The sequence below is a fragment of the Netta rufina genome (assembly GCF_964035555.1).
Source record: "Netta rufina genome assembly, chromosome: 3".
NCBI classification, from domain to species: domain Eukaryota; kingdom Metazoa; phylum Chordata; class Aves; order Anseriformes; family Anatidae; genus Netta; species Netta rufina.
The window spans coordinates 38,404,997-38,420,704 of record NC_140125.1 but is presented as its reverse complement, the minus strand read 5'-3'; the positions used below and the strand labels follow the sequence as shown (position 1 = coordinate 38,420,704).

At 40.4% G+C, this 15,708-nt stretch overlaps 1 protein-coding gene across 1 annotated transcript in view; it reads right to left on the bottom strand.

Annotated features, from left to right (window-relative positions):
* The window catches only part of PLB1 (phospholipase B1), a gene marked incomplete at its 5' end in the record, with an annotated part of 82,432 nt that overhangs the window by 26,968 nt on the left and 39,756 nt on the right, over positions 1 to 15,708 (bottom strand). Inside the window, 14 exons of the mRNA XM_084283465.1 lie at positions 1,508 to 1,608; positions 1,972 to 2,037; positions 3,201 to 3,281; positions 3,415 to 3,466; positions 7,265 to 7,373; positions 8,616 to 8,659; positions 9,676 to 9,743; positions 11,533 to 11,591; positions 12,323 to 12,383; positions 12,742 to 12,801; positions 13,394 to 13,465; positions 13,942 to 14,037; positions 14,720 to 14,824; positions 15,620 to 15,701. Coding sequence (XP_084139591.1) covers positions 1,508 to 1,608; positions 1,972 to 2,037; positions 3,201 to 3,281; positions 3,415 to 3,466; positions 7,265 to 7,373; positions 8,616 to 8,659; positions 9,676 to 9,743; positions 11,533 to 11,591; positions 12,323 to 12,383; positions 12,742 to 12,801; positions 13,394 to 13,465; positions 13,942 to 14,037; positions 14,720 to 14,824; positions 15,620 to 15,701 — 1,056 coding nt within the window. The remainder of the gene's footprint in view (positions 1 to 1,507; positions 1,609 to 1,971; positions 2,038 to 3,200; positions 3,282 to 3,414; positions 3,467 to 7,264; positions 7,374 to 8,615; positions 8,660 to 9,675; positions 9,744 to 11,532; positions 11,592 to 12,322; positions 12,384 to 12,741; positions 12,802 to 13,393; positions 13,466 to 13,941; positions 14,038 to 14,719; positions 14,825 to 15,619; positions 15,702 to 15,708) is intronic.

Sequence of the window (15,708 nt, the reverse complement as noted above, 5' to 3'; positions counted from 1 at the left end):
TACCCAAATATTGACTCAAGATAAGGTGAGCCAAGCTTCACTAAAATTAATGATCTGTTAAGAGCTGCCTTACTCTGAGGTGTCCCTACTTTGCGGTCTCAGCTATTGTAAGCAGGTTTATGGATTAAACACATCTATGCTAACAGCATCATGAAAAGGCCAGAACCATGACGCTTTCAGCCAGGAAGGTCTTCAGTCAAGTTGATTTACAGATCATATCCTCTCCAATCTTAACAAGAGGCCAAGGAATTATTACGCAAGTCTTAATTTAACCAGCCCATGAGCTTAATCCTAACCTGCCCTGGCAGGGAACACAAGCAGCCCAAACCAAAGTATAGTTCCACAGATGTACATTTAGCTTTAATGCAACCCTACTCCATAGAGCCTAAACTTGTCATCTCAATCCTGGTGCAGAAAGACTACATCTGTTACTTTAGTCTGACCTTTTACACTCAGCCCAAGCCTCTCTCTTGCCAGTGAATATCATCACCTTGCTCATTTTATGTATCATCTGATGTGCTGCCTTAGCCTGTACCATTAGAATCACAGAATCACAGAATTTCTAGGTTGGAAGAGACCTCAAGATCATCAAGTCCAACCTCTGACCTAACACCAGCAGTCCCCACTAAACCATATCCCTAAGCTCTACATCTAAACATCTTTTAAAGACTTCCAGGGATGGTGACTCCACCACTTCCCTGGGCAGCCTGTTCCAATGTCTAACAACCCTTTCGGTATTAGAGTCACAGTGAGATCTGTAAGTGCCTTCTAAAACCAGAAGCACGATTTAGAGCACTCATTTCTATCAAGCCTAATTCTACCCCAAAATCTGGTAAGCCTTCCCAGGTCCAGATGAAACCCTAGTGCTGCCAGCCCTTTTATAGTCCCAGCCCCAAATCCTGTGCAAGCCTTGCCTTCTCTGATGCGATCACTGAATAGTTATGTTCTAATCTCTCCAGTATTAATCTAAGCAGCCTCACATGCTTTTGCTCTTATCCTAAACCAACTGTTGCCATACCCCAGGAATCCTAAACTTCTGCTTCTTAATAGTAGCTCAAAGTGCCTTATTTTATTTAACTATAACATCAGAAGTCCTTATATGTCTCAGCTAAATTGAAACAGAAATAAACAAAACAAAGCAAAAACTCTGCTGTTTAAAACAGGCAACTCAGTCCTCCAGACTCATAAACTTTGCCAAGGAGCATCTCTAAGCCAGTGCACCAACGCTGGCCTGCTATTACTTATACTCAATAGTCACAGACTAGTGTAAGAGCTGCCTGAAATATTTGCAGCCAACAAAACAAATGTACTTGGGAATCTTTTAGATCAAAGCCAAGATAAGGCAACTCCATTGGGCAGAATGATATCAGCACTGGATGTGATGATGCCTGTGGAACTGTAGTGCTATGGACACACTTCTCTATGATGAAAAGAGCACAGAGAAACAACTTGCTTTATCATCACAAAAAATAAGTTCAAGTACAAAAGAAAGTCAAACAAGCCTTACTCTGCCAGGTAAGTGGGGCACGGAACTTGTGTGTCCACAAACAACTGTCTTAGAGGAAGGATGTCTATCACTTCAACCAGATTCACTAGAGCTTTTGGAACCTGAAAGGAAAGTCAGACTTCACCTTATAAGGAACTGATTATACAACCCACAGTGCACTTAATTTAAGTCAAAGTCCAGTCATTCAACACCCCTTCCCTTTCTCTCTTGTTGAGAGGAGAAAAAAAAAAAAAGAAACAACAAAACCCACAAAACTTCAACTCAGCTGTTGATCGTTTTCCAACACCATGGTTCAATGCTGCTGTCTCTCATTTCAAACAGCATCTCACTACTCTCAGACAACACATGAGCAGTTGCTCGTATTAAAGTCAGCAGACCACATTTGGTACCAAAATGGAAGAAACCCATGCATCAATTATACACCAGTTCAAGCTACAGTACCAGGACAATTTCACAGTACTTGCCTGTCCATGCAGAATATCAAGAGTTTCTTGAATTCTACTAGTGAAATTTACAGCTGAGTAGTGATCCTGATAGAAAGAACAGAAGAGATTATTGCTAAATGGGGACACAAGGCATTTGGGTTGGGAAGGTAAAGAATCACATTAATTCTTTTCCTTTTCTGCCATACAACACCGTGGTCAGGAGAATATTCTTGCTTCTTTCTAGAGGCCAAGAATGTTATGCATATCAATTAGTCTAAAATATAGAAAGACTCAGTCACATTTTGGATTTAAAATAAACCTATTTAAAATAAACCTATATTAAGCTGTATGTTTAACCAGTCCACTGGGTGCTTTACGTAAGGATACGGGAAGGAACCTAATCTAATCACACGCTGAAAAGCATAAATCAGGCAACCACAAGCATGCTCAGAGCCAACTGATAAGCTCTCATAAAATCAGGAGAAATCATTGCTAGTCAAGGACACGGCTGTAAATAAAGCTATAATACTTGGTGGTAGCAGCAATGATGCCTATAGCAAGGCTACTGCAGGAGCAGCACATTTCCCAAGCACAAGTGGTTGCAGGAGAACTGAAAGCACTCACAGGAAATTTTCATATTTAAAGTAAGAGAGTAAGATCTGACAGAGAAAGGTGGCCTCTCCCCATCACCTGCCCACTCAAATCCCATGATCTCCTTACAGCAGCCCTAAAGGCTTCTTCACAATCCAGTGAAGCATAAAATTCAAATGACTTGCTGCTGAATGAATTGCTGCACTGCAGCAACTTCTCTCATACATACCTCACCTGTCCCTAGCACTTTCCTACAATACGAGTTATGGGGTGATGACAAACATTGTAGGATTGGACTGATGGTAGTTCAAAGCAGTATAGTTCTTTCTTGGATATCTAATGAGGCATTGCTAGCAGTAGAGCAATTACCAGATCAGGCAAAGGAAGCTTTTCTTCCTTTCCATTTTTTGCTCGTGGCCAGAAAAGACAAAAAGTGGTTCTTACCCTGGAGTAAGCCAGAGAGAACACAACCATCTTACTTGGTTGCTGGTAAATGTTTTTTTTTGTTTGTTGGTTTGTTTTTTAATCAGGGCACTGTCTGCAGCAACCTCAATTGTGAATTGTATGTACTGCTGTTTTGATAATCTCTATGAATGCTCTAAGGATCTGTGGATTTCCCTTGACATACTGATATCACAGTCCCATTACCATTTTAGTTAACAGGTTCTAATACTCACAGGGTCCTTGCAATAGTTGCACAGATCGTTTCCTCCAATAAACACGGTTATGATTTTCCAGTCAGCATTGAAGTCAATTCTCTGTGTAACAAAGAAGAAAAGAGTAAGCACAAATTTCTTTGATATGCACTTGGCATCTTTGCAGATGGATCTATCATGTGAAGCAACACCTGTTTCTTCTTATGCTGTAAGATCAGAGTCCCAGGTAACTTACAGAATCAGTCTGCATTAGTCTCAGGAGAGTTCTTGCTTGGGTTGGTAAGTGCCTGTGAAGAAGAGCAACCAATGAGTGAACGATACACCCTTACGGAGAGCACAATATTAATGCACTTTGGACACCTTAAATCTGTGAGCTGTCAGATACCAGGAGAGTTAACGATGAGGCAGTGTAATCCTCGTTTTGCAGTAACCAAATTTCATGTTCACATCTTTATGAAGAGTTATCATCAAATTGGATTTGAATACAGATTTTACTCAAGTTCAATAATTAATGTGGAACCATAAGTTTAGTTTTCTATTACACTGCTTAGCAGCTAAAATGACAGACACAGCAACATGTTTGTTAGCAGATGGCCTGTTCAGAAATGGGCTACTATCAAGCTATTCCTCGTGTACTAAAGTGAGGAGGGAATCCCAAGTCTCAATATTTAACTGACCTCTTGAGCAATGTTTGTGCACGCACCATGGCTCACCCAGCCCCGTAAAGCTGAGGTGTTTCAGAGTTCACTGCGTACTCATCCCCCATTCCTGTAGCCTGCACCCCAAGTCAATACTTAATTTTCAATAGCGTAAAACAACTTAGCACACTCTACCTTTTTAAGCAAATTAAAAATCCAAGCAACTTCCAAGATCACTTACACAAGATGACAGCCTTGCTGTTTTTCAACAGTTATGCTAACACCCTCTCTCTTTTGAATGTATACACAAACATATATATATATATGTATAAATACAACTGCATATGTATGTTCATATGCATGTATATATAAAATTGCTACTAATTCTGGGTTACCTTGGCTAAACACTTCAACCTTGTTTGACTGCCTGGACATGTTGATACTCAAATATGCATAGAAAAGAGAAAGTGGTTAGAAAGCTTGGCCTGCCAGGCAGCTCTGGAGCTGCATCAGTCACTAGGTTCTTGTTACAAACACTTCTCTGACTGTATACAGAAGCATAGAATCATCAAGGTGAGAAAAGCCCCCCAAGATCATGTGGTTCAACCACCCCCCTACCACCACTATCACCCACTAAACCAAGTCCCTAAGCACCATGTCCAACCTTTCCTTGAACACCCCCAGGGACAGTGATGCCACCACCTCCCTGGACAACCTGTCCCAGTGCCTGACTGCTCTTTCTGAGAAGAAATGTCTGCTAATTCACAGCCTGAACCTTCCCCTGGCCAACTTGAGGCCACTCCCTCTAGTCCTATCACCTGTGAGAAGAGGCCGACCCCCAGCTCCCCACACCTTCCTTTCAGGTAGTTGTAGAGAGCAATGAGGTCTCCCCTGAGCCTCCTCTTCTCCAGACCAAACAACCTCCGTTCTCTCAGCCACTCCTCACAGGACTTGTGCTCCAGGCCCTTCACCAGCTTCGTAGCCCTTCTCTAGACATCATATGACATTAATAAGCATGATACTGGTTTTGTACAGTAACCAGAGAGTAGCTCTCCTTTGCAATGCTGTATTTGCTGTAGGAACAGGAGTTATTTCTCACCACCCTTCTTTAACCAAATACTGATCTAACACTAACATAAGAGTATTTAATGGGGAATGAGCTCTGTCGTGCATCTACTCGTGAAACAGGCACCCCACACATGTAGTTCGCTTTGCCATTACCCTTATCCCCAGTCATAACCTACTTACTTATATCCCAAAAACAATCACAAGTGGTCAAGAATTCCTTCTGTTCTTACCGTGAATACTAAGCTAGTGCATTGACTTCAATATTAATGCAGAGGAAAACATCCCTTATTGACCTAGCAATCTGCAACACCTTTCATTTCTCATGCAGTCACTGAAGTGCTGTTGCATCCTGAGCCAACACAGTCAGTAAGATTGAACATTTTGAATGAAGCAGAGGCAGTAATCATCTATTCTTGAGCCGCAGCCTCCACCAAATTTAGATCTTAATCAACAGAAAGTCTGCTAATGGGAAATAGATATTCACAGTTCCTGTCACCTGTTCTCTCAGTCTTAAGTTCTTAGCCTCATTTTTTCAAGTGCAATCAGAGACATAAGCCAGGCTCTGCTTCAACAGCATGCTTTAGATACATCCTAAACTCCAATATGTACTTAAGCACTTTGGCAATGAATGGGGGTGGGCTCAAGAAAGGTTTGTCTACACTGCTACATTCAGTAAATAGCTCTTCAAAGCAGCCACTGATTTCACTTTAATAAGTCCTGTTCTTCAAAAGCTAGTAAGGGTGCAGAACCACGTCCTTTCAGAAAAGACCCAGCATATCTGGAAAACAGTTCCCAGACTGGCACCCAGCAGTGAGACAGGCCAGGTAGCAATTCTGAAATATCAGCGTTAGCTTTCATTCATGGACTATTTTTGTCCTCTGGGTAATAGGAAGAGATATATTTTGAGGTGATGAAGAATAAGTGTTGGACTGCATTATCATTCCAGGGCCAAGCATCTAAAACAGGAGAAATGTTTCCTTATGTTGCAATGCATTTCAATAATTAAACTAGGATGCATATGTCTCCTCAGATCCATCATAATGTGATGGAAAAGAGCCCCAAAACAGGCATCTCAAAGTTCAGGGATATTGCTGTAGCAGTTTACAGGAATTCTCTACTTTAGGATTTAATTGATGTAAAACGTAAGACAACCACCTACCTCATTCTTTCCTACAACAAGCAAAACCTCAAGTAATACGTGCTGCATCTAGCAACATGGTGATAAACTCTCACAAATGGCTCAAGCAGAGCTGTAATCCTTGCAAGTGTTTCACCGACACACAGAAACAGACACGTTCAGTCATCACTAGGAAACAAAATCCCTTCTCTGAGGTATGAGGGGCTGTAACATATGTCAGGAGACCTAGCGGACCATTTCTGCCAGGAAATACAAGCATTTACTGAGATTACTAGTGTGAGTCAGAAGTTACTCAAGGTGTGCAGGAGAGTGATAAACAATACCTGATAAATCCTAACAATCATTGCTTAGATACAGCAAACTCAGACACTTCACTTGGCTTCTAAATGTCACTCCCAAGGCCTCTTTAAGAAGAATATTTTTTCTTTAAACAAACAAACAAAAATATTAAATTATGGAGTTCTGGGTAATATCAACTAACACTGTCAAACCCATGCACAGTCTGCCAAACCCTGTGCCCAAGCTATGACTGAATTCCAGCAGCCATCTGTTTCGTTAATTAAATAGGACTGACGCTTTCAATAAGAAACCAGGGACTTCTAGGATAAGCAGTATATCAAAGCTTAACTCCTGCAGTCTCCCAGGTGTGACTAAAATCAAATAGCCAAAATGAGATGACTGCAAGACAACACAATTCCTATTAAATTTGCAGAACTATCACTGCACAAGGTCTGCAATGCACCAAAACCTACACATGACCATCTGCAATTCTTTTTTCTCTTGAGTCCTGTGGCTGATTTTTCCTCTCTCTCAACCACTCTTGCCTGCCTATCCAGATGCCTGAGGCCAGTTATGGGAGATTTCATCTAGTTTTTCCTCCAATTAACTCTTTAACAATTCACTACACGTTCATTTTCTGAAAACATCCATGCTCTAAGATATTTATAGACAAATAGATAAATGAATGGATGTTGAAGAGGAAGTGTAGAAACCACCACCACCACCAAATAGTTTCTTTCAATTTCTTGTTTGCAGATTTCATAACCAGGACTGTTGGCTTCATTTGAAAGTTATGGTATGAAATAAGCCCATACATTTAATATGTTTTGAGCTAATTTTCAGCTCCAACTAGACTGGTTTTGCTTGCTGTTCAGAGCAAGTTGTGTCAGCATTTGAGACAGTTGAAAGGGAAGTAGATGAAGCATCCATCACCTGCGAAAGTAAAACAAAAAGCTACATACTCAGCCTCTGCTCCAGGAACTGCCTGGTTAAGGAATGCATTCGAGTCATTCACACTCCCAGTGCCAGTTGAATAGCCCTCGATCATAGCATTGAACTCTCGAAAGATGTCTGAAAAAGAAAGATGACAACGAAGAGAAAATATATCTGTTCCCCGCCTAGTGAGATCAGCACTGTCACAGTTTTGACAGCACATTGCAGCTGCTGCAGCCTCATTTTGTTTCATCCACCAAAGAGCAGCAAGAGGGACAACCAGCTAGCAGTGATGAGACAGCATGTGCTTGCTGTGCCCTGCACTGCCAACAGAAGCTGACCAGAACCAAAGACTACCATGTCCAGCTCTCTTTCATGTTGTAGCTGTTAAGGTCTAAATTAAAACCATCCCAGTCATGCGGTGGTGACTTTGTGAAATGAGCCTCAGAGGGGCTTTAACCCAGGAGGGTTAAAGCAGGAGCTTGTTTTCAGCTAAACGATCTGGGTCCACTTTGCAGCTGTGCAACATCTCATACTACTGACAAATTTGAAGAAAGCCTCAGATGCATGGTGAATTCCCACCACACTCAATAGTCATTTCCAGAAGGAGGCAGACAGAAAATTTCTGAGCTGAATGTGAAAATGGTCACACGATAAACCATAAAAGCTACCTTAATCTCCAAGACTGAATTTAACCACATTTTAATGAAGGTTTTGTCAAAGGTTGTACCTTGTGAATCAATTAATTGCTTATAACAATCAATAAGACATTCTAATGATATTCTTGTCAAATTCCACTTACAATAATGGGCAACACACAAAAGGACAATTTATCAGCCCTCTTCAGATGAAAATTTATTTTATTTAATCCAAACTGGAACTCCAGTGGTTTTACATTAACAGTAGGCTGAGTTAGGAGAGGTTGCAAGTTTCAATGAAAACAAAGTTAAAATTATTCCATTCATGTTACGTATAGAGCTAGTGAGACATGTTTACTAAAGAGGTCTGCTCTCTGTAAACATCCCTTTTTGGAAAAAAAAAAAAAAAAAAAAAAAAAAAAAGTGGTAGAATATTTATTAAAAGTAAGTTTTAATTACAACACAAGCATGGACATAGCAAGCTTATTTAGAAATTCAAATAACACTCACTAAGTAGTTTGAGAAGGGAGAGGGAAAAGGAAGGAAAGAATTTTCTATCTGCTTCTCAATTTTACTGATGAAGGAAACTTTTTTTCATTAGTCCTAGGATATTGTTTCTTTGAAAGGTAAGTCTTGTGAATTACTCTCAAATGGCTTAGAGCTCTCTGTAAAATTATTATGAATCAGCCCATTCCCTCTCTCCAGACTTGCCACAGCTAAATCTAGCAAAGCATTTACTTACTAGGTAGAGTTGTGACGTTCTCTAATGAGGCATCCCCTCCAATACTAAAACGAGAAAGAGAAATACAAGTTACTCATCTCTTAGCTGGACACAGACAACACATAAAGAGAAAACCTACTATACCTCATAAGAAAAGGTGAAGGATTATTAATTTGGTAACTATCAAACTATCATACTACTTGGAAAGGACAGACGTGCAAGTGCTTTGGGGAAAATTGCTGAGGTTTCAGTGGTAAAGTTGCTCATCAGAAAAATTTATGTGCATGCGGCTCTGCAGAGGCACAGTTAATCATTATGAAATACCAGAAAATGCCTGAGACAGCTACATATTTGAATGACAGAGCTGTAAAGTACTGCAGATTTCAGGGCAGACCTGAAGACCAGTTCCAGCCTCACAAAGCCGCTCTAAGGCAGCACCAACCAGCCAGTCCCTCAGGTGACATATGGCTGAGGCACCAGCTCCTTTATCTCTTTTTCGGTCTTCCTGCGTAGCAGTATGTTCTCTCCAGCTTTTAAATTGCTGGGCCACGCTGAGGCCAAACTCTGGCTTATGTAGAGGAGATAGGACAGCACAGAACTGCTTCAGTCAATGTCAATTCAGCTATATCGTCACCCCACCTCCAATTTCATCTTTTACAAATTTCTGTTGTATGTGGTAAAAGTTCTGCAGTGAAACTGGTTTTCGCAGTTCTACAAAAAATTCAGAAATGTCAAACTTCGAGAACTCCCCAAAGCAACATGGCCTAATTTATTTGTTCCAGTGATTTTTCTCCAGTTTTGCAGATCTCCAGCCCACCATAAAACTACCAACTGTCAAAAGTAGCTGAAGATAAAAGCGTGAGAACAGTTAAAAGGCAAACTGAAGCTCTATTGCTGAAAACATTGTGTAAATCCAGTTTTGTGACAAATATTGGATCTTGACATATCTTCACAAGAAATGTTAACCAGAAAGCAAATCTTTTTCCACTATCTGACAGCTGAAAGCCCTGGAACATGTGGAAAATAATATTTTGCACAGGAAATAATGCACATATTCTCATCACCTTGCCTGAAAACTTACCTCCATGACAGTCCCCGATATTCGGTGTCCAAATCTGTGAGATTGTATGAAGCAATTCCCGTTCCAGCCTGGGCATTATATTTCATAAACCCAATGAAATTAAAGCACAATAGAAAGTCACACATTAGTCATTTTATTTACTTTTGAATGCAACCCTTCACAAGCTTTAGAATACATCTGTTTTTTCCCCACCTTCCTCCTGAAAAATGCATCAATACTTTTTGTAATTATTTACAAGCATCATATTGTATATGATGCACAAAATAAATGACGAATCAGTGAAACAAAAGCTTTCTTCTTGTAGGTCTGGGTGAGCTGAGTAACTCATTTACATTGCATTACTCAAGAATGATGAAAACATCTCAAAAAACCCCATAAAGCTTTCAGGCTAATAAGGAACACTATAAAACTCAGCACAGAAAACAAACATATCTCAGAAAGAAGTACTGTAATGTCTTTATTTGAAAAGTAATGTGCTAAATGGTGAGTTTTATAGTAGTATAAGAGGAAGAAAGAAAGCACCCTCTACGCTTATACTGAAGAAGGGCAATCTGGCAACTACATCCCTCTTTAACAAAACAAGGGAATTCAGAAGCAGAGTGTCTGCCAGCTGTTATGCTTTTGTCTCATGTTAAATCTGGGTACTAGGTAGTACTTTACTATATCACAATACCAGGCAGACTATTTACTGCTATCACAGAATCACAGATTCTGCTACTTCAGATTAAATCATACTAATACTTCATATTAAAACCATGCTAATACATTTTCTCCTCTATATAAGCTTTATTGAGTTAATGGAAGACTGGTGTTCAGAATAACTATGCATGGGCCAAGTCCAGATCGGACAGCAATGCAGAACTGCTGTTTCTATGAAAACAGATTTTTATCGTCAGTTTCTACAGACTATACTTAGCAGAATCACCTGCAGGGGCCTGGATATTGTAATATTGCAACTGCAGCTAGATACTAACTATCTTGCTTAGATCAACATTGCATGTTTGCATAGAAATGCTGCTATTTATTTTGGTAACCTCATGCATGTAGGAGTTTTAGCAACATGCCTGTCAGACAGTTGGAAAGGCTTCATGGTTTGTAAGCACAAACTGTGTCTTTGTTGTTAAGGCTCACATTCAGAGATCCTAGAGATTTCAACTGTCTTTCTGCCCAACATTTCCTATGAGCTGGTTGTAAAGCTTCAGTCTTCGGCTGGTAAGAAAAAATTGGGCATAAACATGTATCAGAATTTAGGATGTCTGTATCTTGATACATATTCCTTCCAGCCTGCCAAAGATAATCATCCTCAGCAAGAACTACATCTCAATAAAGAAATTAGCTGTGAGTTAAAAGAGGAAAAATAAACATTCTGAGTATCTCCTGAAATGGATAGTCAGAGGGTTTTCACCCCTGATCATCCATTAATGATAAAATAAATACACTATTTTCCAATATCTCTTAGTCACATGCTATTCCAGAAAGAACTGAGGGAAAAGGATGGGTTCACTGATCTGTACCTGTTCATAAAAACTTTGAAACATTGGACCCTAATGTTTGCATTAAGTCCCATTAATTTCAACAACATCCAATCTCTTCTGTCTCCAATTCAGCAAACCTTTTAAATACCTCTTTAAAGGATTTGTCATTGTTTCAAATCATGTGAATATATGCGGGGGGGGGGGGGGGGGGGGGGACACAGAGCAGGAGAACTGACACCTTTCTTGTTATAGCTGCTAGGTCTATTATCATCTGCGAATGATTGGATCTTTACATCTAGGTACAACAGTCATTTCAGCTCCACTAAAGAAGGAACATGTTTGTAGTTTTACCAAGAGAACAGTAAAAACACTGTCTTCTTACCGTCAAAGAATCCCCAAGGGCTGCTATAATTTTCACATCAGCTGGCTTTAGGGAATGCACTATAAAAGAAAGAGACGCAGTTGAAACCAGATAGGGAACAGCCATGCATTTTCATGGTTCCATATGTAAAACACGTTGTTGTGCATTCTGATGCTCAGCCACATTGCTTTTGCAATACTCAGGTGGTTAAACAGGAGCTCTCTCCAGCTCATCTTACACGGTTGTAGCAGCAGCACATGCATATTATCCAGCCCCTCAATAGCTAACATTGCTACCAAAAAGACAGAAGAGCGAGGAGCAAATAACAATACATTGTAATCAATGTCCAACACTAAGCTAACAATAAAAAAAAAATGCAGTATTGTATAAACCAGTAACAGCATATTAAAAGCTTTAAGAAGGTAGAGAAGGAGTAAGGAGAAGACAGTATGAAGTTAACTGAAGACCTGAATACTGCTATATCCCAGACTGACATGCATGAAGCTGTGTTTCCGGTTCCCTTCTCTAAGATTTAGGTGGTATCACTTAAAAGCTGTGTCAGCACACAAGTTTGGCTTTTCTTGCAAGATATTTTGAAGTTCTCCACTGTCAGTGAGCTAAGTGAAGCTATTTAGAATGTTACTTCATGTGATGGTTTGGCATTATATCTATTAAGTAGTTGCTGAAAAACATGACATCTTTTCTGAGCAGTATTTTCACAGTCCAGCAATCATTTCAGCAAAAATAAAGAGTCATCCTGAAGGACAGTTGAAAGTAATTCAGCCTCCTAACACAAACCGGGTAAGACTACCTGAAGTTGAAGAAGGGGAGGATGGAGATCTGTCCTCACATAGCAGTTGGCTTCCATAATTCTAAAGAGAAGAAGAAGGATGAATAGCATTGGCTAGGAAATACAGTCAGCAGTACCCTGGATATTCCTAGCAGACCAAGTGAATGTTTAACGTGTAAGTAATAAGACAAGTCTTGGTTGCCCAATTCAATAGTCATATTCAGTGTTGTTTGGATTAGCATCCTGTACTGATAACTGTGATGTCTGAGCATGTATCCTTACAGGTGTTTCTGGATGTATTTTGCCTTACTCAAGGAATACTTTCCTGTTCTTTGCCCTTTGGCCAAAGACTGATATCACCTGTGGTGCAAAGCATGATTCATGGCTATACAGGAACAAATGCAGCACAGTAACAGAGGGATGCTGATGTTGATACTTACTGGAGTTTGGTTAGGGTATGTGTAATTACTGTTTTTATACGTCCTCAGGAATGGCTCAGCCTGAAAAATAAGACAATCTGAGTCAATGCAAAGCATCAGGAAAATACAGGGAGATTTCTACTCCCCAGCTTTTCATTCTTAGACGTCTGCAGGTGATTATTAACTTGATGCAAACAAAGCCCAGGTATTAAAAAAAAAAAAAAAAAAAGAAAAAAAGAGGCATTTTGAATATCCAATAACAGTGTAAACCTAGAGCACTATTTTACAGAGCCAGAATTTACAGAATGCTCTAAGGACCCTGCTCACTGCACCCATGATGTGCATGGTTAGCAAGAAGCTTGACATCACAGGCACTACCCAGGTTCATGCCAGCCAGAGATAGTTTCACAGGCCTCAGCCAAGCCACCCAGACCAATGCCAGTGTTGCTCTATTTCCCTCACTGAAGGTCTTTCATCCAACATGGATGCTAGGCAGGCAAAACACTCTGCCCTTGTGTTTTGGCTGACTATGATACATGACTGTGAGGAAGTTTACCTCCAGCCCTCCATCTTGGCTCACAGAAACAGTGCTCCAGGCAGTTGGTGATAGCACAAGCAGACTTCCAGCAACCCCCAACACCACCATAAAAATACAGATACGCTTGTAATTTACCTCGCTTGGACATTTGAGAGAAATTTCATTTCCTATTTGTTGATTATCTGTCTTCTTCCCTACGGGTTCCAGCTGTGGGAATATAAGATTGGGGGGGAGGGCAGAGAAGAAAAGCAAATGAGCATCAGAGAGCAGAGGGTAACTGCATTACCAGCTGCTGGAACCACCCCTGCAACACAGCAAGACAAACACTGCTCACTGCACCTTCTCTGGTGATGTCACTCACTGCTGCGTTTCATATTGAAAAGTTTAATCCCTGTATGTACCAAAAGCGGTCTGATGATCAGTGGCAGGTGTGCAGTATCTCCCCAAAGATGTCCAACACTCATAGTTTTAACGTATCCTGAGATTTATTGTTTTGATATGACTGGTTTAACAGTTGAAGTGACTTTTCTCCAAATGAACACTCTTTCCTTTTATAAACATAATTAATGGTTTAAAAGAGAGAGGGCTAGTTACATAGTAGTTCTCTTAGGTGATTTTTTTTTTCCTGCTAAGACCAGGATGGAGAGGACAAAGTGCAACAAACCCAACCTTTAACATCTTACCATGTTGTTCCACAAAGCACGTGCAGCCTGGGAATGAGACTTCTGGCTGAAGTGGAAGCAGTCTGGGGCAAAATATGAATTGTCAGGCAACCCCTCCTAGATAACGAGATGGGTGCTGTCACAGAGAGCAGTAAATGTGCAACAAGCTGTGCATTATCCCCTGTGAAAAATCCCATTTGACTTCAAATTAACATAGCTGCAAAGGCCTCTGAGATGAAGAGAATTAAACTGGGCTGGAGAACACTAGTAAGTCAAGACTGAGAAGCCCTTTGAGCCTTTTTAATAAATGATTTCCAAAGTATTAAGGCACACAGACCACTCTGACTCTGGTCACACAGAATACCTGTGCACAGACATTGATCATACTCCTTTTTTCCCAGAGACTCACACATTATAATCTTTCATGGCACAAGGGTTTTTATACTAGAAGTCTTAGCTTTACCAAAGTACTGGAAGGGACTTCGTGATGTGTGGGGGATGTAGGATGAGTGCTCCCTGGTGAATACTTTGAACTGATATCTTCTACACAATTGTCTGTAATTGTAGAGGAGTGGATTTGATGTCTAAAATAGTGCCATCAAGGCGTACATTGCCGTTGCCCATTATCTCCAAGTTATTCCATAAATATTTTCTGCTATTTTAAACGTTACCTTAGCTGATTATAAGAATTATAAGGCCAGAATACTGCTGGTCACATTTACCAGAACAAGTCAGGACAATTCCAAGAAATCAGTGCTGCACTAGGATTTAGTGTAGGGGTTTTGTTTATTTGTTTTACCTGTGTTCTTGGCATGTCGATATGAGTCAGGAATGGCTGCAGAACCACTGTGAAATCTTCCCTAGTGTCGTATCTTCCACTCTCCACTAACTCTTTGGTTCTTTCCTTTAAGAGCACAAAATAAATAAATAAATAAACATGTTGTCATCTTTCTTTCTTTTACACTCAGCTCACTGGGTCCCTCATTACTGTACATCTCACGCAGGCATTCCCTCTCCTCCGTGCAGAAACCCAGACATGACAGCGATTGCCAGCCTGTGCCAGGCAGAAAAGGCAGAGGTCCTTCACAGAGACTCATCCCAGACATTTCTACGGCAAGACAGCCTGTGGATCATTACCTGACTAACACATGCAGGCAACATGCTCAGTAATTAGGTATTCTGTCAAAAAGATGTTCTTCCAGAGCTAGTGAAGTGTTTTCAGTTTGGCTGGCAGCCCGTGCCCAAAGTTCATTCCAAATTTATCACATTCTTTGACTTAATCTTATCTCCAGCAAGATAAGTGATCAAGAAACTGCTGGCACACTGATGCCCTCTACTTTCTATGACTCTTTAACAGACGTTTCCTGATCTGTTTTGTTATTTTAGTGAACCAGAGTTGTAAAGATCTTGAGCTAAGTCACATCTCCCTCACAACTGCTTTGTTGTTGTTGTTAAATCACAACTACAAATATGTCATTAAAACAAGTGCAAACTACCCTCCAACTCCCAATATTCACCCCTCTGTGGTCACTTGATTATGTCTCTTACTACAGACCCTGCTATTGCACTGTTTCTCATTCCCAGTGGAAAGAAAAAAAAAAAAAAAAGGGCAAAAAAAATCCACACTACTTCTAGGAGAGAAGAACAGAAGGATTACACTAAATGTGTAAAAATAAATCAATAAATGCATTAGTCTTACCTGATACCTTTTGTTGAAGTTGACCAACTGCTCGACCTCAGTGGAATTGTCATCATATTTCAGTACACAAGGGCACAAAAGCCTGCAGG